The sequence below is a fragment of the Onychostoma macrolepis genome, chromosome 02 (assembly GCF_012432095.1).
Source record: "Onychostoma macrolepis isolate SWU-2019 chromosome 02, ASM1243209v1, whole genome shotgun sequence".
NCBI lineage: Eukaryota > Metazoa > Chordata > Actinopteri > Cypriniformes > Cyprinidae > Onychostoma > Onychostoma macrolepis.
Window position 1 is genome coordinate 30,551,749 of NC_081156.1, and position 27,499 is coordinate 30,579,247.

Genomic DNA, 27,499 nt, shown 5'->3' on the forward strand with positions numbered 1-27,499 from the left:
AAATTATATTTTAAAGTTTAATTATGCATTATAAATGTATATAACCTCTGACACGGAGAAGAGTGAAAACTCCTCACATGTCTGCTACAGAACATCTGAACATAACGAAACAAATGCACATTGATGGATCTTCTTCCGTCTGTTCTGCAAAATGTAAACAAATGTAGCCTTTATTTCTGCAAGCATAAATATTGTGAAAATATCAATATTAATTGTGTCTAGGCAAGGCATTCCTCCTGGAACTAACGCGGGTTTGGCCGGTGTTTATTTCATACTCTGTGACAGCTTATTTAATGAATAAATTATACAAGGTTTATATTCAGTGAGCATATCTGCAATGTATTTAGGTCGTAGGCCATTGAGTGATTTATAAATTAGTAAAAATACTTTAAAATCATGAAAGGAAGATTTGATATTGGTCTATAGTTGCTCAATATGGTGTTATCAAGAAGTGAGGCGTTCACCATTTCTAAGAGATCTGCTTCTAAACAGTTCTCCTCAACCACCACCAGTGTGCAGCATCCACTTGGATGGTGCGACAGCAGCCACAGTACAACAGCGCCAGTGCACTCATCACACACCAGCTACAGGTGGAGAGGAGAGAGAGAGATAGAGCCAATTCAGTGGATGGGGATTATTAGGAGGCCATGATTGACAAAGGCCAGTGGTGGCAATTACACCCCTACTCCTTACGAGAAGTTCCATGGGATTTTTAATGACCACATGAAGTCAGGACCTCAGTTTAACGTCTCATCCGAAAGACAGTGCTTTTTGACAGTATAGTGTCCCTGTCACTATACTGGGGCATTAGGACCCACACAGACCACAGGGTGAGCACCCCCTGCTGGCCTCACTAAGACCTCTTCCAACAGCAACCTGGTTTTCCCTGGAGGTCTCCCATCCAGGTACTGACCAGGCTCAACCCTGCTTAGATTCAGAGGGAAACCAGTCTTGGGCTACAGGGTGATATGGCTGTGGTTTCATTGAATAACACTGTTAAAATACATAATGTAGGCTAATACAAAATAAACAATTTATGTACATTACATGTTATACAAATGCCTGCAAAGGGAGCCAAAGGCCTGGTAATTGCTGCTGTTATAGTTAACCTACAGGACGATCAAATCCTTGTTTAGGCTATTCACCAAACATTTAATTAAAATATCCACTTAATCTTTCATTTTTGGCCACCTTTTTGCTATAGATGACACAGCCTCTATAATTTCTTCAACAAAAACATGTGGACATCACAGCCCTCACAAAAATTAACCATGGTTTTATCGTAGTAAAACTGCTTAATTTTCTTTTGCGTGATTTCTGAATGCTTGAGACTATAAAATCAATCAGACAACTGTATTAATAAAGTCATAGCCATATAGGTAACTGTCTGGAGCTACAGTTGTAATTTGTAAATAATACAATTTATTTACTTGTATATTTGATTAAAGTTCTATTTTGAACCCTAGTGTTTTTTTTTCCTTTTTTTACTTCCATAATATTTGAGGGAGGGGCCTGAGGGGGGCACAACAATACAATCCTGCTTAGGGCACCCATTTGGCCAGCAGCCCTAGCCAGATGTTATTAGGCCAAAAAACTAGAGGGAAAATAAAGAAACAAAATGGGAAAAAGAAAAAAAAACTAAACAATAACAACGAAATTTACTCTGAATCACTACAAATTTGACATCACTATTCTAAAATATGCTTGCTCGCTCTCGCTCTCCCTCTCTCTCTCTATAAAATAAAGCAGTAACTTAGTAAATAACAAGCCTAAAGTCACTTATAATAAGTGACACAACTTTGAAAAATTGTTTTAATAAGGCTTAACAAACAATATACAAAAATCAGTAACACTTTACAATAGGGGCACACTAATAATCATTAATTAATTCTTAACTAATGCACAGATAAATTAATCCATGACTCACAAAGAACTAAACCATTCATTACTGATTACTACAAAAAAGAAAAAGTCTGTCTGATTAATATATCAAGTAATAGCCTATATGAATTGTGACATCATGTATTAATTCTTTAACAACACAGTATTAACAAATAGTGAAAAATCTTGTGAATATGCACTCTATTGCTAGTCCGGGTTTGGGTGAAGGCTACAGTTTGTCTGGTCAGAACAATGACGTCTCACTCAGATAATCCAAATTGTCTTTATTGAATGTGTATAGGTGTGTGGTTCTGAAAATATAAAATACAAACATAAGCATGGATATAGATATGTAGAAAACACAACACAACATTAATAAAGAGTTTTGAGCCATTTATTGACATCTTGACATTGTATTGTTGTGCCCCGTCAATACAATCACAAAAAACAACAACTATAGGGGTCAAAATAGAACTTTAATAAAATATAAAAATAAAAAAATTAATTCCAATTAAATTTTATTATTTACAAATTACAATTGTAGCTCTAGACAGTTCCTATGGCTATTATTTTATTAATAGTTGTCTGATTGATTTTATGGTCTCAAGTGTTCAGAAATCACGCAAAAGAAAACTAAGCAGTTTTACTACAATAAAACCATACTACAATCATTTTTGTAAGAGTTGTGATGTCCACATGTTTTTTTTTGTTGAAACAATTATAGAAGCTGGAGGAGAATCAGAGATTGTGGATCACATTCAGCGAACAGTCACGAACTCACTGTACTTTTTATATATATTTCAGCAAATGACAAGCAAAATCAAATCCCTAGGAGCTTGTGAACAGTTTTGTAGCATTTTTAAATGCTGGTTTAATGTACTAAGACAGTGATGCAAAAACACAAGCAGGTGAGTCAGAATATTAACGCGACATGTTTAAACATTAAGCGTTTCCCTCAGAAAACCGTAATGTAGAAAGCGCTTATGGATTAAGACAGTGATATTTAATGTTCATATTTTGGGGCTCATCTGTTTTTCTGCACATATTATGATTTATTAGTAAGGTGTGTACAGAATGTTTTCTTTTACTATCACTGTCTCGGTGCATTTGTTCTTATGAGAGGAAAATGCTTAACGCGTATCTGCTTTACAATTGTGTCTTCATCACTGTCTTGGTACATTAAGCCACTTTAAGCAGTTTAGAAAGTCCCCCGTTCAATTTCTGCTAATTCACAAGCGAGTCATACTCGCAAAGAAGGTAGCGTTAATTATTAAACCAACAAAATCAAATCTTTCAAAAACACACAGAAATGTGATTATTTTATTGAGTGAAAGGCAGTGGGTTTAATCAGTGACATTAACAGATTTATTATTCGGCGTCTTCTCTGCGACCTGCTTCCTTTGATGTGTTTACATATAGAAAAAAGGCAAAAAAACATACTGTTTTATCCAGTTTTCTCTCAGAACGATGATCTGAGTTATTATTGCAATTCTCGATGCAGCATGAATGACATACAATGGTGACATTTTTCACAATCACGACAAAAACATCAAATATTGCCCTAAACTCAATAGCGGAAAGGCAGCGCTATCCTGCAAATATGGCGGATAAACAAAGCAGTTTCCCAGAATTCTACGCGGCGTTACGTCACATTCTCATTCTGAACGCGGAAGTCTCCCCTGATTAGAAAGGTGCTTTACTTTTAAGTGCAGCTGAGTTCTTAGCCATCTTCAAAAATTGGCTAAAACACATCTCTTCCATCTTTATTTGACCCTCTAACTCTAGCACTCTCTATTCTAATTATATTCTGAAAAATAAAAATAAAAATAACTAACACTACCTTTTCTAATCTTTTTGTATTCTATTTGTTTTCTTTTTATTATACAATTAACAAAAGCAAAAAAGGCATCCAACACTAGCTTGCTCTATTCTTTTTCTGTTCTATCTGTATTCTTTATATTTGTTATATAATAATAATAATAATAATAAAAAAACCTTGCTACGTGTACTTGCTTAAGCTAACTGAGACTTGTTATAGCACTTGCATATCATTGCTCTTTTGTTGATTTTGATTGCTTCCATTGTCCACATTTGTAAGTCACTTTGGATAAACGCATCTGGTAAATGACTAAATGTAATGTAAATGTAAAAAAAAAATTACAGATGCCTATTGCATTTATTATCTAAATTCACCATATGGTTGTTCTCCTGATGAAACACCTCTCCATCTTCCCCCTTTCTCCAGCTTATTTTGCTGTCACTCTCCAACCTCATGTTCTTCAGCTTTTCACTTATCTGGAAGACCAGCAAGAAAGAATCAAATAAAATATCTCATATATAGTGATATATAATCATATATAGGCTACATATCATATTTAGCCCTAAATAACAACGAAAACCAGCATTAAAGATGATGATGATGATATGAGTGGTGCTTTTTGGGTTTAATGTAATTTAACAATTTCTTCTTCAGCCGTTTCATCATGTGTGTATACTTGACAAATTGTGTTGTTGCACCAGATTTTGACAGTAAACGCTGTTTAAGGCAGATACAAACCTCATTCAGAATGGCCGTCTGTAGTGAATGATCATTCAATGCGCATTTTCCCTTACAGGTCACTTTCAATCTCACAATTTGTTTTCTCATGCCATCTAGAGAAATACATAAAGTTATGCTCAACATAGAAGATACATCAATGAAAGAAACATATTTCAGTTGTTTGTGACATCTGTTGTAAGAGTGGTCTACATTTGAATAATTTAATTCTGTTAACTGGGGAAACTCACCTCCATAGCAGATAAACGGCTTCTGTAGATTACAGCTGTATTGAGACCATCTGCCAGAGTTGCTTCTTGACATACCAGCACAGTTACCAGTTCCTGAACTCAGAGATGATTGACCTTCTACCCAGTGTCTGAATGTGAGATCCCACTGATCAGACCATCCCCAAGAGTCCACAAACAGACCAATCCAGATGTAATATCCAGATAAAATAAGTTGATTTATCTTGTTATTTATCTGGTTATTTTCTGTAAAATTGTGGATGGTGGGCAGGTCTGTATAATGCTGTCTGCAGTAGCTCTGAGCATCACTCCACGTTTTTCTGCTTTGTACCAAGATGTATCCGGAATTTCCTATTGAGAGACGCAAAAAAAGTATCAGTTCTCAGCACTTCTTTTCCAATTAAACTGCACAATGACACATTTTAAATAATGATATATTCACCATAGCACAAAAAATAATGATTCAAGTGACATGGCGCATCATGCCAAACCCCGTAATATATAGCAGCACAATCTCCATCTCCATTTGGCTGTCCTGAAGCAAAGTTATAGTTTTGAGAAATTGTGTTTTCTCCATTAGACCAAACCCAGCGTTTCTGTGTCCCATTCTTCAGTCCAATCCACACTGATCCACTGTATCCAGCATCCACTACATTCAGCAGCCTGTTCACATCATCCATGCTGTCTACAGTAGCCAGATCAGTGAATCTCTCTCTGCAGTAACTCTGAGCCTCTGGCCACGACATCGCTGTATTTATATAGTGGTACGGACGATAAAGAGCAGAACTGTTCCAGAAGAGGCCTGTTAAAATCAACATTTTAAACCATGTAAACTAGTGATGTCAAACGATTAATCACATCCAAAATAAAAGTTTTTGTTTACATATGTTTGTGTACTGGGTCACACTTTATATTAGGTGGCCTTAACTACTATGTAATTACATCAAAAAATAAGTACAATGTACTTATTGTGATCATATTGTATTGCAAAACACTTTTGCTGCTATTGAGGTGGGATATGGGTAAGGTTAGGGACAGGTTTGGTGGTATGGGTAGGTTTAAAGGTGAATTAAGGTGTAATTAAGGGATTGGTCAACAGTGTAATTACCGTATAAATGTATTTATAAATGTAATTACAGAAATTACTTACAGATGTACTTACATATAGGTATTTTTAAAAATATAAATACAATGTAAAAACAAGTATGTACACAATAAGTTCATTGTATCAAATTATTAATTTTATTGTAAGTACATACTAGTTAAGGCCACCTAATATAAAGTGGGACCGTGTACTGTGTATATTTATTATGTATATATAATTACATACACATGCATGTATGTTACGTTTATATATTAAATATATATGATATTATATGACTATAAATGTATACATGTAAAAACATGTACATACTTTCAAAGTATAAGCTGAATGTGTGTGTCTTTATATACACATAATAAATATACACAGTACACACACACACACATTATGTAAACAAAACCTTTTATCTTGGATGCGATTAATCGTTTGACAGCACTAAACACATAATCATAAATACAGATTACAAATGAGCACACCAACCACAGTTGCCAAGTCCGCGTATTATACGCGACTTTGGGCTTCTTTTTTTGTAAAGTTGCGTGAAAAAATCTGTGGTTGCGTTTTTTTTGGCTTATTTGAAAAAATATGGTTGCTTGTTAGGGAAATCTGACAAGCAACTTCGTTTTTTAATTTTATTTATGTTTGCCGTATTCTCCAATGCATTGATTGACACTCTGTCACAGTTAATAGCCAACCAGTGCAATAACATAAGTGCTGTAGCGTAATTTTATAATATAATATGTTCTTTTTAGATATAATATATATTATAATTTAATATGATATTTTTAATATATTTTTCTATAATATTTATTTGGCATTTAGTTTTTTATGTCATTTATTTGATAGTTATGCATACTTTATTTTAAATGGTAGAAAAACCTGTTTTTGACCTCAAAATAAAGCACTTTCCCTCTATACATGGCTGTGGGGACGAGCCGTTTTGTGGTGCTTGGAATGCTTTATAATTAATTAAAAACAAATATTGCCACATTGATGGCTCAAGAAGGTGCAATTGTTCAAATAACACATTGTTTCATTTTAATATTTTTATATATATATATATATAAAAAATTGTAACCAAGTGTTTTTCAAGTGTAATATTTCTGCAAGAGACAGAAAAATTGACATTTCCATAGAATGACCCCTATATATTTTAGGCTATAAATATGTGGCTAAAGCTTCTGTTTTTGCTTTTCAGATAAAAGAGTGGTTTCAGTTTAATATGTTGCAGGCTCATTTATCGGTCATAAATAATTGTTAATAAATAATATTGATGATAATAAATCATCAAAAACAATATTGGGCTTGTTTTGGGCTTGTTTTTGAATCTGCGGTTGCTTATTTGTCTCGTGAGAGTTGGCAACAGTGACACCAACCTGACAGCAGCAGCAGCACAAACAGACTCCCGTCCATGACTGCTCACACAGATCCTCACTGGTGTATTCTAAGAGATGATCAAACACATCCATTTACTGTATCACAGTTTTGTAAGTAGAGTGGTGAATGACATAAAAGCTTACACTGCAAACATGAGGTGGCTACACACAGTATGAGGCTATGTAGCCTTGATTTTAGCATTAAGTTTTTGTAGCATTTTTTTTTTTTTTAATTCATTATTTGACAGGGACAATAGAGAAGTCAGAAAACTGCCCCAGAATTAGCTACAGAGCTAAATTTCATCTGCTGTCCCTGGGCAGGAAAATACAAAACAAATTATGTGACAAAAACAAAGCTATTTAAACCTATACAGCGAGTACAAAAATGTGTTAAACTCACTGAAAGCAAAACTGTAACACTGCAGCAGTAAATGCTGCACAGGCTGATTTTGTGTTGATTTACATGGAAGACATGAGGAGCTTTGATATTCAAATAGCTTAATATCAAGATGTTTTTGCATATTGTATCACATCAACACCAGTAACAAAAGGCTCATCTTGAAGATATTTTGACTGATATTTTACTAAAAAATTTGTATACTTAAAATACAAAATCATCTTAAGTCATGGATCGCGGAACGTACCAAAAGAGGGTGGAGCCGAACGGGGGACTTCGCACACTGGCACGATGGATTACAAGTAGCATTATAATGCATTATAAATGTACCAAATCCTTGTTATTGTACTAAGTAAAGAGTGTAAGATTGTACCTTTTACATCCTAGTCTACATTTTAATATTAGAAACAGTTAGTATTAGCAATCTTTTTATTTTATTTTTTATTTTTTCCTGCGGAAAGAACATAAAATACTTATTCATCTTTGGATGTGCTTTCTGTCGTCTCATGCAGTCTCTGTGGATGGAACGCGTCGCAACAATGAACCAGCTCACAGACATAAACTAAACTGAAACAAATCTATAGAAAGCTTGAAATGTCTACGTACTAATTCAAATAAAAAAACAAATATTCTCTAATTATGTAGTCTGTATGAAAATGTGCACGTCAATTAGCCTACTGTTGAGATGGAGAGTCAGCGCCGGCGTTTGCAGCCGACACTACCTGAGAAAGCAATTTAGTAATAAATAATTAAAATGTCTTCTTTTTCCCCGATGCATTCATAATTATTAGCTACTTTTGCTGGTGCTTTGCAGCAAGCTTTATGCGCGCTTGAGCACGGAATGTAGGCTATATTATGCCTAAATGCTTATTAAAAGATGGTTTAGTAGGTTATTATATTAATATATTTAATATAAACGTTCGACTAGTTTACTAGAAAAATCCATATTCGGGGGCTGGCCTAGCCTACTCGGCACAAGGAACCGATCCATTTTTTTTAAATAAAATGCTGTGACATTACAGGCCCGGGCGGCCCCCCGCTTCCGCGATCCATGTCTTAAGTGTAGCAAAATATTTTATGTTCCTCGTTAGTCAATTGCTGGGAACAATCAAAAACACTTTTATATTAATACACTGCAAATTATTATCAAGTAATGGATGCAGTTGCTATGACTCCACTAACAGAAACCCAGAAATGTATTGTTCAATATAGATATTATGCCATCGTCCTAAAAGCACCCACAGAATCCTCACTTAATGTTATTTAAAATGGAAAAGATGTAAAAATGGCAAATAGATATAAGACATTTTTTCTTAATTAATACAATAAAAAATAATAATGGAAATAAATGTGTACTGTGCAAAAATATGGGCACATTTGATGGATATTTATATATTGCTGTAGTGTGCCAGAGAGAAATTTGAGATTACCAAACAATTTCTTTGTGAATACTACAATTATTCAGAGATTTTTGTATGAACAAGACGAAAAAATTAAATCAATATCAGGTTCAACTACTATTTTCCTTTAAAACAGCTTTTTCCTTTTGAACAGAGCAAGGAAACCTGCAGGTTCAGATTCTTCTAGATCTGTAATTTGTGATCCACTAACATACACAACACAAATCAAATTATGGGTAGATGTAATCTTTTAATTTCTTACCCGAAAAACAGTTTCTTGTCCTGTAAATCCTTTATATTTTTACACTGAGACTTTCAGCTTCGACTGACACCTGAGGAGGCTGGTGGTGATTTCACCCCTGTAGCTCATTTCTTATTGGTTAAACTGATAATAACTCACCCCATATTTTAACACTCCCTGTTCTCTCAGGTCCATTTCACATAAACACGCCTCTAAATAGTCTAGATGGGCGGTTCTTGGCCAGAACAGAATAAGCTGAAATGTGGACCAGACATTTAGCCATTTAGTCTAACAAATTCCCTACCCCTAGCAGATTTGTTTATTCAATGTTTTGGAAAATGTTTTGACATAAAAATGTCATAGGTTTTCCCCCACACCAAATTACACTTCTTACATTTAAATTTCAAAATTGAGTATCAGAATCAGGACACTCAGTCTGCACAATAACATATTATATTCTCTCAAAACAAAAATGTAAAATGCCTAAAGTAAAATTATATGATTTTATTTTTTGATGACAGGACAACTTTGATATTCAAAGTGCTAATTTTCATTTGACTTCATTTTTGCATGTTGTCACTGGTCAGTAGATCTTATCCTAAAGGGATCATGTGGAAGGTGTTTTGACACTTAATCAAAACACTCCATTAGTTACACAACATACACAGCAGAATAAGGCACATTTTTTGGTATGTTTGTTTATGTATATATATATACACATAGTATATATATTCACTGTAAAAAGTGCTACACTCACAAAGTAGGTTTTATATACTTTAAATAGTTGTAATCTAGTTTATTTTATTTGTTTTATACTAAAAAGTATCAATATACTTCATCTTTACTTAAAATATATCAGTTTTTATATAACAATATATTTTAAATAAAACTATTGCAATTTATTTGGGTAGTTATTTGTATGTGGTTGTTGTGTACAAGAAATGTTATAAAATGAGTTGACATACACAATTTATTAGAGCAGCTGTCGATGTGGCAGGTGTGTTCATCAAACGTAAATATTAAAAATTTTTTAGATGTTGGCATTATCCCTTTTTCACCGGCGGGGACTTTCCCAGGCAGATGCAGCATCTTCCTCGGCGCTTCAACTGTTTGTTCGCTGCAGTGGATCGGAATTTCAGGGACTGATAAGTTGAAGCCGAATGATTGGTGATATAAAATCACGCGAAATCGCTTACTCCACTAGGGAGCTGAGGTTAGGTTTGCAAATTGTACTGTATAGCTAGCTGTCCTGCACACATAGCAAGCTAAGTTGGCTGCACAGTGCTAAGCAGTGTGGTCTTGTTGGCAACGATCGGCAGATAACGGCGGTTGAGACCGTGTTGTTAATATGCAATTAAATAAGTGCTGTAGTCATGCCTAATATGTGTTTTAAGGTTACTTTGGCTTTAATTTTACCAATAATATCACTTTTAAACGTTAGTTAGTGTTAACTTAAACTAATATTTGACATTAAACAGTAAGGTAAAAGTCCTAGACAAAACACGTTAACATTAGTACTACGCTAGTTTAAGTTAACGCAAGTGTTGCAGATCTAGAGAGATGGCCTGCCCTCTTTGAACCATCACAGGTAAGGTAAACTCAGCAAAGTTGACTAGCTAAAACCCAATTCTTTGTCATCTACTGGTATGGCTAAAAAATACAGTGCAGTATATGCACCAAGTCAACAGTATCTTTTTCAAATTATAATTCACAAAACTTTCTTCACCATCAGACTCTGTTTCTTTTATGCTGTGCCACATTCAGTTGAATTTCACATTGCTCAATTATGGTAAATGGCCCATAGTTGTGAAGACGGGGCACATAAGGCAACAAACTTGACTAAAGATTAAGTTTCATTCTTGCATTTTTCATACTTAAAAATAACTATATAGTGAATATGTTCCTTTACTGCTTGACACTGTCCATCATTTTCATTTGATTGAAACCTAATTTGTATCCAAAACTCTCATATTGTTTAAATCACAGAAAAAACATATCAATTTGGGTATGTAACTAAGATGGTATACTTCTCTTTACAGATCTGTGAAGAGTTCCTGTGAATCAGTGGCATATCACTTGAGTCGACATTTATGTCACAGTTGGACAGGCAAACTCCAAAGCTGTTGTCACTTTTCAACGCAAAACGAGGAGCCGTCGGTCAAAGAACCAAGTCCCAAATGATGACACCCATCCAGGTAAGAGGAAAAAATGGTCTTTTGTAAAACATTTTCCATCCAAAATGTATTCTCTATCATGTACTTAGTCATCAATATTTCACCGTGTTCCTAATGGGAAGGATGGTGGTGTCTGTGTATCTGAAGCATATGTTGAAATCTACCGAGCCAGTTAGTTACCCTACATTGTTAGAACCCCCTATGAGGTGAGAAATAGACAATGTACTAATAGAAGCTTGATTCATATTGATGTATGTCAGCCTACTTGAACGGTTAAATCTCAATTTTGTGAACCGTCCCCCTTGACTTTTTTGTGTAAACAACATGCACATGTTTTTTTTTTTCTTTTTCTAAAATGCTGATGATAGTGTGAGATCTTGTAGTACAGTGGTATATGTATAGTAGGACCTTTTACAGCAATTGAATGGTTGAAATACAGATGTTCTGTGGTTTGTGCTACTGTCATCAGGCTGTGAATTTTGATCAGATTTTACTTTTTGACAAGATCCATCTGCCTATGGAGAAAAGGAGAGAAGTGGTCCTGAGATGCCTGATTGAGTACATGGGGGAGAGACAAGAAGACCTCATCAGTGTCCACGTATGTATTGGGCTTAAAGCTGTTTGTCTTTTTTTCTGTCTGAATGTATTAATATTGTGATGATATGGGGTAATTACATTTGCTCTTTATTAATTACATCAAACTCTGTAGCTTAATAAATAGTAATATGATGTCCAATCAGGTACAGGCAAGGACAATTGCATTGTTTTATTGTAATGCATCCTTTGAACCAGAAAAAGACAATACTCATGCTACAGTAGATCATGATAGTATAGTACCCACACTCTATGGCATTTTCATGGTAGACCTCACTCTGGTCACATGCTCTAGTCACAGTATCCGTCTAGTATCCACCACCTTTAGCAACAAAAGTACAATTTTGACTTTGTGTCTTATCTGTCTTCTACCTGTCTGCTATATTCATCTCATTACCTGTTTGTCTGAACAAACTCTTCTTTTTTTGTCTCCACCAATAGAGCCGTGATGAAACAGAGGTGCACGCTGAGCTTGGCAGTTGCCCACTGAAAATGTACATGTGCCATCAGCCCGACACAATTGGGATTATCATAGAAGGACAGCCCATGGTCAGAGGTGTGGCAAACCTGTCGAAAGCATGCTACCTCCTGTTTGGATTTACCTATGCCCTCGACCTCAAGTATCCCTCAAAACTGGTGAATACTTTTGAGATATATCAGAGGCTCTTTGTGGGATTGGACCCCAAAACTTACTAACCACGCATAATATTTTTTTTCTAAAAAATGCAAACATGTACATCCATCTTGGTCACATATTATTGTAGCACAGTTTGTGCTGAATACAAAAAATAATTACATGTTGGTCAATAGTATGTTTTAAGTAGCTGAAATAAGCACAAATATCAGGGCATGTCAAAACATCTCAATTGCCCCACAATGATCTCAGACCCCAGAGGGTTAAAAAAAATTCACAAAAATCTAACCTTTCATTGGAGAATAAGAATTTAAAATGGGGGGAAATATCATTATGAAATAAATGTTTTTCTCTAATACACATTGGTCACAATTAATGGCACCCTTTTATTCAATACTTTTTGAAACCTCCATTTGCCAGTTAAACAGCTCTAAATTTTCTCCTATAATACCTGATGAGGTTAGAGAACACCTGACAAGAGATCAGAGACCATTCCTTCATCCAGAATCTCTCCAGATCCTTCAGATTTACAGCTCCATGACAGTGCTTCTTCTCTTCAGTTCACCCCACTCATTTTCTATAGGGTTCAGGGTCAGAGGACTGGAATGGCCATAGCAGAAGCTTGGTTTTGTGCCCAGTGACCCATTTTTGTGTTGTTTTTGAGGTTTGTGTTTGGATTATTGTACGGTTGGAAGATCCAAACATGGCCCATAATAAGATTTCTAACAGAGTCAGTCATTTATTGATTTTTTATCTGTTGGTATTTGTTAGAATCCATGATGCCATGTGTCTAAACAAGATGTCCAGGACCTTCAACAGAAATATAGGCCCACAACATTAAAAATACAGCAGTATATTTCATTGTACACATGGGGTACTTTTTTATCCCTGTCCTACACCAAACCCATCTTGAGTGTTTGCTGTTAAAATTTTTCATCTGACCATAGAAGCCAGTCCCATTTGAAGTCCCAGTCATGTCTGATAACTGAATATGCCGGAGATTGTTTTTGGAAGAGCTAAGAGAATTTTTCTTGAAAGCCTCCCGAACAACATTGTGATGTAGGGGCTATTTGAAAAAGGTTTTCTGACCCTGAAACTCAACCTTTCTCTACAATTCTCCAGCTGTGGTCCTTGAAGAGTCTTTGGAGACTCAAATTCACCCCCTCACTGTGCATTAGGATGATATAGACACACGTCCTCTTCCAGGCTGATTCATAACATTTTCTGTTGATTGGAAATTCTTAATTATTGCCCTGATGTGGAAATGGGAATGTTCACTGCTCTAGCTCTTTTCTTAAAGCCACTTCACTAATTTGTGAAGCTCATTTATCTTTTGCTGCACATCAGAAATATGTTCTTTGGTTTTTCTCATTGTGATGGATGATTAAGGGAACTTGGACTTTGTTTTCCCTCCTATTTATATTTCTGTGAAACAGGAAGCCATGGCTGGATAATTTCATGTTCATAATCCCCCTGGAGAGCTCAAAATTGTAAATATGAATTGGAATATACTTCAGAGATATTGTACTCATAAGAATTTTTTGGGGTACCAATAATTGTGTCCAACGTGTATTTGAGAAAAAACACATTTATTTCATAATGAGATTTTTCCCCATTTTCAATAGTTTTAGTTCAATGAAAGGTTAGATTTGTGTGATTTAAAAAAAATAAAAGATCAAAAGGATTAATAATGCAGGTTTATTTTCAGAACCTTCTTTGATCATATTGACCAAGGGTTCCAATAATTCTGACCACGACTGTATATACACAGTGAATTACTGCTACATCGTTGGAGTTGAGATAAGTGATTGAGAATCTGAACTTTATCTGATATCAGAACATTTTGGAGAGATTGGAACTGAACTGTGATCTACTTCCAAAAGAGGATACTTTAAGGAATATTGTCTTGCTGATGTCAAATAATGGCTTTCTAAAAATGTTCTGTTCTTGAACCCACATAAAACTGAAGTTAATGTTTTAAGTCCCTCCGAAAAGAGGATAAGTATTCAACTCAATCTCAGGACCTTAAATTCCTTCATCTCTGTTTGGAATCTGGGGGTGGTGTTTGATAATTCCTTAAAATTTAATAAACAAATTAGTGCTGTAGTAGGCTCTAGCTTCTTCCTTATTCGTTCTCTTTCTAAAATCAAGTCATTTCTTTAAAAAAGTTCTCAAGAGGTTGCTATCCATGCCTTTCTTACAGTATTTCTCGGCTGGATTATTGCAACTCCCTCTATTTTGGCATATCAAAGTCTCAAATCTCTTGGTTACAATAGTTCAAAATGCAGCAGCTAGATTCTTGAAGGGTTGTAAAAAGTGTGATCATTGCATTGGCTGCCAGTTCACTATCGAATTGAGTTTAAAATCTTACTGCTTGTCTATAAATCACTTAACAGTCAAGCTCCGTCTTATTTGTCTGATTTACTCCACCCCTACACTCCGCCAAGGGTACTAAGATCAGAGGGCAAACTTCTTCTCCAGACCCTTAGAACCCGCTTAAAAACCAGGGTATCTAGAGTCTTTGAAGTGGCTGGTCCCACCCTCTGGAACAACCTACCAGTTCATATTAGAATGGCTTCCACTTTATCTGAGTTCAAGTCATATCTTTTCTCTCTGGCTTTTAACTTGTAGTAATGTGTGCTTTTGAATGGTTTTATCTGCTTTTTGTTGTTGTATTGGTTTCTGAATGGCTTTAATTTGTTTACTGATTTTCTTCTCGTTAAATGTTATTGTTTGTTGTGCAGCACTTTGGTCGGCCTTGTTTTGTGATTAAATGTTTCTCTAGAAATAAAACTGAACTTGAACTTGAAAACAACACCACATGGTCATAATGTGATACTTTAAATTGAACTAAAAGTTATGTTATTGCAAACAGAATACAATGAAGTGACCGTTTTGTAATAAGATGGAGACAGTTCTGTTCATAACAATAGATAGCTGATGGGAAAAGTAACAGGTACAGAAAGAAAGTGAAAAAAGTAAAGCAGAGTGAGATGCAGAGAGAAGTTATGGAAAATGAAGAGGCTGAACAGGAAAATGGAAGTGAAGGTGCAATTCAAGAGAGAATTTTAATTATTTTTCATGGCCCCAGCCTAAGGTTTTAAACCTTTTTTTTTTTTTTTTTTAATGTGATGGACATACCAAAATAATTGTGTTGTCTGTGGTTTCAGAATTTGTTGGGTGTATGGGATAGGGATGGTGAGAGGCAAAGGTGCGGGATGATGGCAGGGTGTGGCGAAGGGATGGTGATGAGAGGATGACGATGATGCCCTGGTGGCTTAGATGGTGTTTGGCACATGGCACAGACCCAGAGCATCCCAGTGTTGACAACCCAAGGCGGAGTCGAGGGAGGGAGGAGCCAAGATGTAGATGGTGTGACTGCCGACCGATGGAGACAGAGCTGGTGGATCCGAAGGCGCAGACAGAGGGCCGATGGAGCTGAGTGTCGTCGCAGGTTCTGGAGACCTGGGCACAGCCACAGCGACGAACATCGTTGGTGGAGCCAGAGTACCCGAGGACTGGAGTGATGCCGGTGTGACTGAGGACCGCGGTGTACCTGACGTGAAAAACCCACTACAGCCAAAGAGGTGGAGCGTTGGAGCACAGCAGATGGCTTGTAAGTATGTGGCAGAAGTAGAGTGACGACTGACCAAGGGGGAGCCGGTGGGACGAGGTCACTTCTTTGAGTACTGTAGGGGAATTTACAGTAAAGACCCTCGGACCAGGTGTGTTGAATGAAGGCCAGAAGTCAAAGATTCAATAAAAATGAAGAAAATTTACTGAAGATAGTTTGCAGTTTCATCAGCAGAAGTCAGCTTCAAGACTCGCAATCGAGTTTGTATGCCACTCTGCGTACATGTTCTAGACATGAATAGTTATACTCTAACAGCGGTCACTAATTACGTCACTACATAGGTAAGCAAGATTCTGGTTGGTAGATAAACTTAGAAAATCTCCACACATGGACGTAAAACTCGAAGCATATCTTCTAGTGATTATTTTGATAACAATTGATCAGAGGTTAGACGCAATAGGTCTCTCCAGAGACGTATAACTGTTACCCTGGACAGCAGGGTGACGGCAAATGATGATTTCCTCCTAGAGCTCTCTCTCTGCATCCAGCTGCAAAGATAGACATTCACACACACACACGCAGAGAACACTTATCTACTTCAAGGTTGCCGGGCTCTGCCCTGAATATTATAAAATATGGTTAACTACACACACACACACAATGAGATCAGCTTCTTAGAGAGTAAAAAGGCAGATTAAAGCCATATTCAACTTATTTTCTAACATGCATAAATGTAACTTTGATAAATAATTATTCAAGAAATATTATAATTAACATTATTATGAGGGCCATTGTAGATCTGCAATCCATTCCTTCAGTCCCCCGTTTTAGACCGGTGTGGGGTCCCATACCCAACGTCTGGTCTTCCAAGTTAAGTCACTATGGAAAGTACATTTCTGACATTTCTAGTAATAAACACATTCTTTCGTACAAATACTTCCCTTATACGTTCATCTACTTACTTAATCCCACTATTTCTACTTGCACTAGTCTTTCTTCACATAAAAAGTTATGTCCTTTCCAGTGAATCATTCTGTGTGTCCCTCTAACTGGAAAAGTGTCCTCCATCAATATATGCTTTCATCAACACCCCTTTGTAAATACCTCTCTTCCTACTACAGCTACTTCACACTTACTTTTTAGACAAAACATTTAGACAACAGCCTTAAAATTAAATTGCATATTCGTTAACCAGATTTAACAAATCATTAATATAGAAAAACCACATGCACAATAAGTAATTCATTCTTACGACCCTTCAGATTGAAATTTGCCTTGTTTGTTTTTACATGTCTTATACAGACATTGCTTATAACCTAAATACTAGGATAAATACACTCGTTTTACAAAAACTATTAATTCTAATCCAGTGCAAGAAGAGGGATTGTAGCTCCACTCATTCATTCCCCCATTTGAAACCATGTTGTGGTTCAAAACAAAATGGTAGTCTAACTAAAAATAAACAAACCAAAAATAAGTAAGGCCAAGATTGAGCCATCTTTAAAAATAGAAATAAAAGTAATCAAAATCATTATTTCCTAGTTCCTAGTTTATTACTTAATAGCCCTTTTATTAAGTTTTACTTTCACCACGGATCCATTTGCAGTCATCACAGTCCACATGCTATTTAAACATAAATTACATAAACCTAAAATTGTCAGTGTTAAGAACATTTGGTCGAAATGACATTTGAAGTATTGAAGTGTATAACTTCAAAAATGCAACTTACTTGTTCACTTATTGTCATTCATGTACATGACATTACTGTTAATCATACTCAGTGCCTTATTATTATTATTTTTTTTTTTTATGTAAATCTTCTCAATTATCATACCATATTACTGTTCTCAGACTAAATTAACGGCACATTAAGAAGCAAATCCTCAAGACCTTGTGTAAAGTCAATTTAGTTCTCACTGTCTTGTCAGTTAGAAATGCTTACAGGTCAGCTATCTGATCAAAGTCTTAAAACATTTCAATCATATGTCTTTTGGCAGTGATACTTATCAAATAAAAAATGTTATAAACTGAACAATAGCCGACTGATGTCACAATCCTATCACAATTTACTATTGCTCAAATCTAAACTGTCAAATATTCATTAAAGAGACATCCTCAGTTTCTATAAATCTGTTTTGAAACAGTATAAATAATCAAAAAGCCCTGTCAGTGTTCACAATAATATTAATTTAATTTGACTTGACAGGTGTTCATAAACAGCTCCGTAGATCATATTCCAATTTTGTTATTTTAAACATTAATTTCAGCTGCTATATTTCCTTTAATTAAAACCTTTTGATATTGTCTTCCTCCATCAGCAGGTTAGCCAGCAGATCCAAACGTTTTTGTTAAATTATCTCTATTCTACATAACCTAAAATATTGCGTCACTCAAACCTTGGACACACACAGACAGCCTTATAGCTGCTTTGCCTTTAACCCATATCACATGAACTGTATTCACTCCTTTGTCTTCCCACCAGCCTTTCTTTATGTGAGGGTGCTCTCTGGATAATTTGGTTAGTGATTTAGCCAATGTGTCACTGTTTCTCTGCCGTCAAGTCTAAAATATTTACCTTTACCATTTGAATAACAAAGTGTTAACTTGTTTAAATTTAGACCCTCAGTTGAATTTAGACATGGATTTTTAACCCATCATGTGCCCAATCTTAAATTTCACAAATCCGAATCATAAACACTCTTAAACGTATTAATCCAGAGAGTGATTCAAATCAGCATTATTAAGGCCAAAAGAAGTCTTTATTACCAGTAGCAAACAGAGCTGGATAACCAATCCAGTTAAAGCTCGTCCCATTCTGTATCCTCTTTTCATCAGATCCTATCAGAATTATCGACTTCTGTAAAGTTTGTCATTTCACTTAACCCATCTGTAATGATAAAACACTCATTCCAGAGGTTAGTGACACAATATATGCAAAACACAAACAGAATTGTCCCCCAAAATATAGAGTAGTCATCCTCATGCTTGCACATACTATACACATGAATATCGAAGCAGCTTATATATTTAAGGTTTGCTTTTGGTGTTAAATCGGAAGGATTTAAACTTAACATTTTTCTGTTAGTTTTACCTATAAATTGTAGCTAGTCTCTTATCTCTCAAAGTTTGCCTGTTCATTAATGATTTTTATTTTGAGAAAAATCTGCTGTTTTTTTGTTTTTGGTCTTAAAATCATTGCTTTGTTTTGGTTACTCTTGCTTAGCAGACCGATAAGAGAAGCAGAGCACTGTCCCTGCCTCCACTCAAGCAGTCTCTCTTTCTTACTGTGCAAATTATCATTTGACAGTTTCACCAAACTTTAACTTAGACTATAATATCAAATTCATTACAACACATAACCCTTAATCATTCAAATAGGTTAAAAATGTCAAAGTTTCTATATCTCAAAGCTCAATTTAGACTTATGTATTTAGTTTAAAATACATAATGCTAGGAGCATTTCTTAATATTATTTTTATCTTAAATGCTTAATTTCCTTAACCTTTGTTATCCAAACCATCTCTTGAATCAGCAAAAGCAGTCTTCATTTTTAGCCACCACCAAGTCTTGTAATCATCTTATTCAATGCCTAATGACCTGCATGAGTAAACACAACGATATAGACATATTAGTTCAATATCATCTCAGCCTCACAAGAAATTTTGTCTCAAAATAATGGCTTTCATCACATGGTCTCAGATGGTTCTTGAAAGTCCATTGCCATTAACTCTTTATAAACTCCTTTTCCTCAGGGTGTGATCCCCTGGCATAGTTGCATCAAGTTGTGGATGCTTGTCACAATGAAAAACAAGCCATGAAGGAATGCGGTTGTTGGTGATCAGGTCTGGAGGAGTTCACATTTTTGAGGCAGATTACTGTAACTTCTTACAGTTCCCCTCTTAACGATGCTCTAGGCCTATCAAGCATCCGCTCAACTCCACTACCATCTCACATATAACACCTCCCTTCTGGGCAGGTGCCCAGTGGTGGTGACCACGTGCCTTAGGTTGTCCCCTATTGGCCAGAAGAGGATCTTACCCGTCATTGAGAAATCACCTCATGCACACTGGTAACCGCTCTTTCCTGCTGCAACATCCTCGACAGTTTTTAACTTTTTAATTAAATTTTCTGTTACTTATATAGCTGCAGCCATCGGGCCCTGTATGATGGTGGGCCCGATTTATTCAAAATCATTACTTCTATTGCTCAGGGTGTAATATGATTTTAGAGGCTTAATGTCTCTTCAACAATAGCCCCTAGTTCCTCTTCGGGAACTCGAGCTGCATCACAACGCTTTGGGAACGCCCCTGCGTGACCGGCTCTGAATCTGCTGTGTAATCTGTCCAATGGAAGGGCGCGACGTCATAGGCGGGTGACGTCAGAGACCAGGAAGCATAAAAGCACGTGCGGCAAAGCCGGCGTCAGCCTTCTGTCATTCAGAACCGCGCTCTCTGTGTGTCTGTTTCTCTGTTGTATGCAAAACAAGCACTTTCACAGAAATACACAAAACTGCACTCGATAAGACACTACACTGATCTGCACACACATAATGTCTATGAGTGGCATTAAGGGCGAGGGCAAGTCACGCTTGTTCAAGCCGTGTGTGTCTCCCTGCAATCGCTTCATCATGGCGGGAGACACACACGAGCTTTGCGTGGCTTGCCTGGGAGCGGAGCATGCAGCGGCTGCGCTAAGTGGGGGGGCTGATTGCCCTCACTGTGAGCGCTTGCCGCTGCGTACACTCCGCTCCCGAAAATCCTTGTTTGTGGGCGGGATTTTCACGAGTGAGCCCATGTTCGGGTCCCGCTGCTGCCGAGGCAGTGCGGCGTCTGCACTCGTGGGGCTCACAGCTCGATCTGGACGTGGAAATGGAGACGGGCGAGTCCCTATCTCCGTCCACCGCCTCCAGATCGAGCGCCCGCTCCGGGAGAGGTCGCAGAGAAAAGAAGGCGGCTTCCTCCCGCGGAGCGGGCTCGACGCTCGACCGGTCTTCCTCCGAGGAGGGAGAGATGGAGAGCGTCGATGAGCCGCCCCAATCCCTACAGTATGAGGAGCTGCTGGAGGTGTTGACTCGCGCTGTTGATAAGCTTAAGATTGATTGGCCAGCCGAGCAGCAGACCGAGCCGCGCAAGAGCAGACTTGATGAACGTTTCTTGCGCGCTCGGCCGCCACCTCCGCATCGGAGCCTGCCTTTTTTTCCCGATCTGCATACTGAGGTGTGTAGATCGTGGGGAAGACCGTACTCGGCCCGCCTCTTCATTCCCGCGTCTGACTATTATGGGAATGTCGCGGGTTTGAATGAGCGCGGCTATAGGGCGATGCCAAAGGTAGAACAGACGCTCGCGAGCTATCTGTCTCCAGATGTGGCATCGTCCTTGAAGGCTCCGGCCCTGCCCACAGGGGGTACTCGGCAGCGGGTCAAGCTGGTGCGTGTCTGCACACAATGTCTGTGTTACAGGCGTACCAAGCTGATCTGCTGAAAGAGCTCGATGAGCGCGAGCAGGTGAGCTCCGATGATATCGCGGAGCTCAGGAGGACCGCTGATTTGTTTCTCCGCGCCACTAAGGAGACCGCCCGTGCCATTGGGCGCTCAAATGGCTGCGATGGTGGCAGCGGAGAGACATCTGTGGCTGACCCTGTCGGATATGAAAGACAAGGACAGGGTCTGCCTACTGGACGCCCCGCTCTCGCCTTCTGGCCTGTTCGGCGATGCTGTCAACTCGGTTGTCGACAGGTTTCAGGAGGCGAGGAAGCAAGCGGCGGCGTTCCAGCGGTTCCTCCCTCGTCGCTCTCGGGCTCAGGGGACTGCTGGGTGGGAGCAGCCCTCAACGAGTACCGGCTCCTCATACAGAGAGGCTCAAAAAGAGAGCGTTGCCTCTCGTGCCCCCCCGTGGCGGGGCCAGAAACAGCGCTACTCATCTGGGGCCTCGAAGTCGAAGCCGGATCTGAGGTCCGTACTTACGGCCAGGAGGTCCCAAAAGAAAAAGTCCTGACACATGGGGGTGCAGGACTTCGGAGGGCAGACCCCTCTGGGGAAGAGAGACACTACATGGTGCCCATCTCTCCCCAGTGCCCTCGACGCTGCGCTCAGTCCGACACAAGGGGACTGAGACATGCGTCACCCTGAGGGGTCTATAAACGGATAGTTCGGGCCCCGCTTGGCGGTGCGCCATCACAGGAGTCCGAGCTGCCGCCTCTAACACCAGAGGCCAGCCTCGAGAGGCTGGTTCCCTTAGTAGATTATTTAGCAGCATGGAAACGACTGCCAAATGTATCTCAAAGGGTCCTGCAGACTATAGAAAAGGGGTATTGAATTCAGTTCGCTTTTTCACCGCCGCGCTTCAGCGGCGTGACTCCCACGCTGGTAGGCCCCGAGCAGGCTCTGGTTATGGAACAAGAAGTGAAAACCCTATTAAAGAAGGAGGCCATCGAGGTGGTTCCTCCTCACGAGAGGGAATCCGGGTTTTACAGCCGGTATTTCATAGTTCCCAAAAAGGATGGAGGGTTGCGTCCGATAATAGATCTGCGTCAACTGAACCTCTCAGCCAGTCAGCTGAGGTTCAAGATGCTCACGCTGAGGCAAGTCGTGTCACAAATCAGGTCCGAGGACTGGTTTGTCACAATAGATCTAAAAGACGCATACTTCCACGTATCCATCCTTCCATGTCACAGGAAGTTCCTAAGGTTCGCTTTTGGGGGCAAAGCATACCAATATCGGGTTCTTCCCTTCGGTCTAGCACTCTCACCCCGCACGTTTACAAAGGTAGTGGATGCAGCACTAGCTCTATTGCGGCTTCAGGGCATCCGCATACTAAATTATATCGACGACTGGCTGATGCTAGCTCAGTCGGAGACAGAAGCGGCGAGACATCGAGATGTCGTCCTCGCTCACATGAAACAGTTGGGGTTGAGACTAAACGCCAAAAAAGTGTGCTTTCTCCGGTACAGAGGACCACTTATTTAGGCGTGGTGTGGGATTCGACCACGATGCAGGCACGAATGTCTCCTGCTCGGATCGAGTCGATCCTCGCGTCAGTCAAGAGAGTGAGAGAAGGCCAGTCACTCACTGTCAAGCAGTTTCAGAGATTGCTGGGTCTGATGGCAGCTGCGTCCAATGTGTTACCATTTGGCCTGCTATACATGAGACCCCTACAGTGGTGGCTCAAAACAAAGGGATTTTCCCCGAGGGGAAACCCACTTCGCACGATCAGCGTGTCTCGACGATGTGTGCGAGCCCTAGACATGTGGAGGAAACCTTGGTTCTTAAATCAGGGCCCGGTGCTGGGAGCTCCGTGTCGCCAGTTGCCGTTAGCGACGGATGCGTCTCTCACCGATTGGGGAGCAGTCATGAGTGGCCGCTCAGCCCGCGGTCTGTGGAGTGGCCACCATCTCCTATGGCACATCAATTGTCTGAAGATGCTGGCAGTCTATCGAGCACTGAAATATTTCCTCTCAGACCTGAGAGGTCACCATGTGTTGGTGCGCACCGACAACACAGCATTGGTCTCTTACATCAACCACCAGGGGGGTCTGCGTTCGCGCCCATTGTACAAACTGGCACACCAGATCCTCTCGTGGTCCCAGGACAAGTTCCTCTCACTGAGAGCACTGTATATTCCTGGGTATCTGAATGTGGGAGCAGACGTACTGTCGAGACAGGGGCCGAGGCCCGGGGAATGGATGCTTCACCCCGAGGTAGTGAAGCAGATATGGAGAATGTTTTATCAGGCAGAAGTGGACCTCTTCGCGACTCGAGTGAATGCGCAATGTCCCCTCTGGTTCTCTCTAGCTCCTCCAGCTCCCCTGGGACTGGATGCTATGGTACAGGCATGGCCGAGGCTTCGTCTGTACGCCTTTCCCCCGATCGCTCTGCTCCCGGGAGTTCTGACGAGAGTGCGCCGAGACGGTGTTCGCCTGCTGTTAGTAGCCCCGTTCTGGCCGGGCCGAGTATGGTTCTCAGACCTGATTTCCCTCCTAGACGGCTCTCCATGGGAGATTCCCATCAGGAGGGATCTCCTCTCACAAGCAGGGGGCGCCATTCTGCACCCCCGCCCGGAGTTGTGGAAACTGTGGGTGTGGCCCCTGAGGGGGCACAGCTCATAGCTTCTGGTCTCCCAGCTGAGGTAGTAGAGACCATTCTCCAATCCAGAGCTCCTCTACGAGGAAAGTGTACGCCCTGAAGTGGAAATTCTTCACTTCATGGTGCAGAGTTCGCCAGCAAGACCCTGTTAACTGCCCAGTTGGTACAGTTCTCGAGTATCTGCAGGCTAGACTCTCTGCAGGGGTATCCCACTCCACATTGAAGGTGCATGTGGCGGCATTATCGGCTTACCACTCACCGTTCGATGGAAACACAGTGGGCAAACACCCCCTGGTGACACGCTTCCTCCGCGGTGCACTGAGGATGAGGCCGCCAGTGCGTTCTCGTATCCCCACGTGGGACCTGCCGGTGGTGCTAGAGGCTCTGTGTAGACCACCTTTCGAGCCCATTGAGGAAATTTCAGATCGTCATCTTACCCTCAAGACTACGTTCTTGTTAGCGATCACTTCTCTAAAGAGAGTGGGTGACCTTCAGGCCCTATCAGTGGCCCCTTCTTATCTCGACTTTGCGACCGGACTGGCGAAAGCATTTCTGTACCCTCGAGCGGGCTACACCCCTAAGGTCCCCACTACTGCACCACGGCCAATAGTACTGCAGGCCTTCCATCCTCCTCCCTTTCGGGACCCAGACCAGACGAAGCTTAATTGTATGTGTCCTGTGCGAGCACTTGATACATACGTCCACAGAGCTGCCCTGTGGAGAAGGTCGGACCAACTGCTTGTATGCATTGGTCCGCCCAGGAGAGGTCTCCCAGCTACCAAGCAGACTATCAGCCGGTGGATTGTCGAGACAATCACGGCCTGTTACGAGTCTTCTGGCCTCCCCTCGCCTTTGGGGGTTAAGGCACACTCCACTAGAGGTATGGCGGCCTCCAAGGCCTTCTCGGCAGGTGTCCCTATATCAGACATCTGCAACGCTGCGGTTGGTCCACCCTTCTACCTTTGTCCGGTTTTACGGCCTGACATCGATGCGACCCCAGGTTCTTCAGTCCTCTCGTCCTAGTCGTTTATGTTGAGACATACACACAGGGCAGGGACTTGTAAGTCTGGCGGCATAGGCATCTCGTTCCCAAAGCGTTGTGACGCAGCTCGAGTTGCCGAAGAGGAACGTCTCCAGGTTACGCATGTAACCATGGTTCCTTGAGGGAACGAGACGCCGCGCCACGCTGCCATACTTCCGCATCCCTGCCAGCGCAGTTCTTCATGACTTGAGGCTGACGCCGGCTTTGCCGCACGTGCTTTTATGCTTCCTGGTCTCTGACGTCACCCGCCTATGACGTCGCGCCCTTCCATTGGACAGATTACACAGCAGATTCAGAGCCGGTCACGCAGGGGCTTTCCCAAAGCGTTGTGACGCAGCGTCTCGTTCCCTCAAGGAACCATGGTTACATGCGTAACCTGGAGACGATTGTTATTAAGTCTTTTTACAATCTTTTTTTTTCTTAAATACATTGGGCAGTTGAAACATTTAACTACCAATTGCCAATTAACTACCAATTGCCCTCTTAATGCATAAAATCTGAATTTCTTGAAACATGTCCTTTAACATCTTGGGGTCTATGATTTTCAACTGAAACACTGCTTTACTATAAATAGCTTGTTACCACTTATGACACAGGCTCAGATAACAGCATTTAGCTGACTTTGAATGAGAGAGAGAACTCTAAGGGATTCAGGACTGGTAGCAATGCATTTATTAACTTTTAACATAATTTCATTGTAGTATCATTTTACTCTAGCCCATCTTAAAACTTGTCAGAAATGACGTTCATTTTCTTTTTACTTTATTTTTGCAACTCAAAGGTTTCTTCAAAGTTAGTTACATTGTACATCAACATGTATTTATTCATTCACTTAATTCTGGCCATGGCTTTGGAATTTAAACAATGGTTTTAAATATATCAGGGGTTATCTGACCCAGATATGTTACTTCGGGTCATGCTAGTATGCTTTCTTCAAAGTTAACTTTGAAACCCCCGTTTATGTTACTTGTTTACAACATTATCATATCATATATAAACAATAAATTTTCACTAGAAATTGTCATTTGGCTATGATGCTGAGTGGCAAAATATTTACAATCCAACAGTAAAAATACTCTTTTGCCCAAACATCAGTAAATATAGAAATTACAAATTTTCCATTCAGAACATGTCTCTGTTACTTTTACAGCTTGAACCAGAGTCATGGTCGGGGCCAGCATGAGATAAAAACAACTGTTTCATTGCAGTCAAACGCAATCTTATCTTCTAAAGCAAAACATAAGCTTCTAAGCTTTTCCTAAATGCAGGCCCGGATTAACACAGTGTAGTGTATCAGGAGCACCTGAATGCCTTCCCATTACAAGGTAATATTTGACTCCTTAAAGTGATTTACAGGGGCATTTTTTGTAATGCCATTTGTTTCCCTTAATTTTATTAAAGGTAGGCTATGTGATTGTCAAATTCAAAAATGTATATTTTCCCAAAATTTCTAAAAAAAAAAAAAAATAGAATAAGAACAGGTAGAATAATAAGAATAAGTTATTTAATCAATATTAACAAAATTAGTTTCCACTACAAAGCTGGCACAGAAGAACATAAAAGTGGCATGTAGGTAAATTTACAGACATTTACAGAGGCTCAGAGGTGGCATGGATGTTTTAAATTCATAACAATGTTGTGAGATTAATGTTTTAAATATAACATTTTGAATATAGAACTATTATTTGATTGAAATGATTTAAATAACTTAAATGATACTTTAAACATAAAAATAAAACTGCCAGTAGGTGGCGGTAAGTGACAGATTTTTTTTTTCACTGAATCATTCATTCAACTGATTCGTTTGAACGGCTGATTCATTCAGGAACAAAGCAAGTGACCGTCTTTATGAATGGGTAATTGAATCACTGACTCACTAGATTCATTTAAAAAGCAGGTTCATTCATAAATGAAACATCGCTGTGTTTGAATGGAGATGCGCAGCGGCTCAGCTGTGACTGTTTGAAACTATTTTCCTTGACTAAATAGAGCAAAATCAGGCAATATTGTTAAAATCATACAATGTACATCACTTTATATTATAAGTTCATTGAACTGTTGTATTAACTGTTGTATATGCATATATTTGATATTCTCTCTCTGTATCATTAACTGTTCATTTTCTATGCATCTGTATCTCTTCCAGCAAAATAATATAAACAAAACATGAAAAATATTTTAAAGGTCTTGTCATTATCGTAATCACTTGGTGTCCCCCTA

The 27,499-nt window shown here is 39.4% G+C and overlaps 1 protein-coding gene and 1 long non-coding RNA gene across 2 annotated transcripts in view; one reads left to right on the forward strand and one right to left on the reverse strand.

The window, feature by feature from the left end:
* Positions 1 to 3,241: 3,241 nt before the first annotated feature.
* Positions 3,242 to 27,499, reverse strand: part of LOC131533268 (macrophage mannose receptor 1-like) — a 50,698-nt gene continuing 26,440 nt past the window's right edge. The window contains exons 3-7 of the mRNA XM_058765490.1: positions 5,108 to 5,451; positions 4,669 to 5,016; positions 4,439 to 4,533; positions 4,075 to 4,176; positions 3,242 to 3,279 (exon numbers count right to left, since the gene is read on the reverse strand). Coding sequence (XP_058621473.1) covers positions 3,250 to 3,279; positions 4,075 to 4,176; positions 4,439 to 4,533; positions 4,669 to 5,016; positions 5,108 to 5,451 — 919 coding nt within the window. The 3' untranslated portion in view covers positions 3,242 to 3,249. The remainder of the gene's footprint in view (positions 3,280 to 4,074; positions 4,177 to 4,438; positions 4,534 to 4,668; positions 5,017 to 5,107; positions 5,452 to 27,499) is intronic.
* LOC131533283 (uncharacterized) lies at positions 10,251 to 15,467 on the forward strand. Its single transcript, XR_009269073.1, has 4 exons — positions 10,251 to 10,769; positions 11,221 to 11,376; positions 11,861 to 11,953; positions 12,391 to 15,467. It is a non-coding gene; the product is annotated as an uncharacterized LOC131533283 (long non-coding RNA).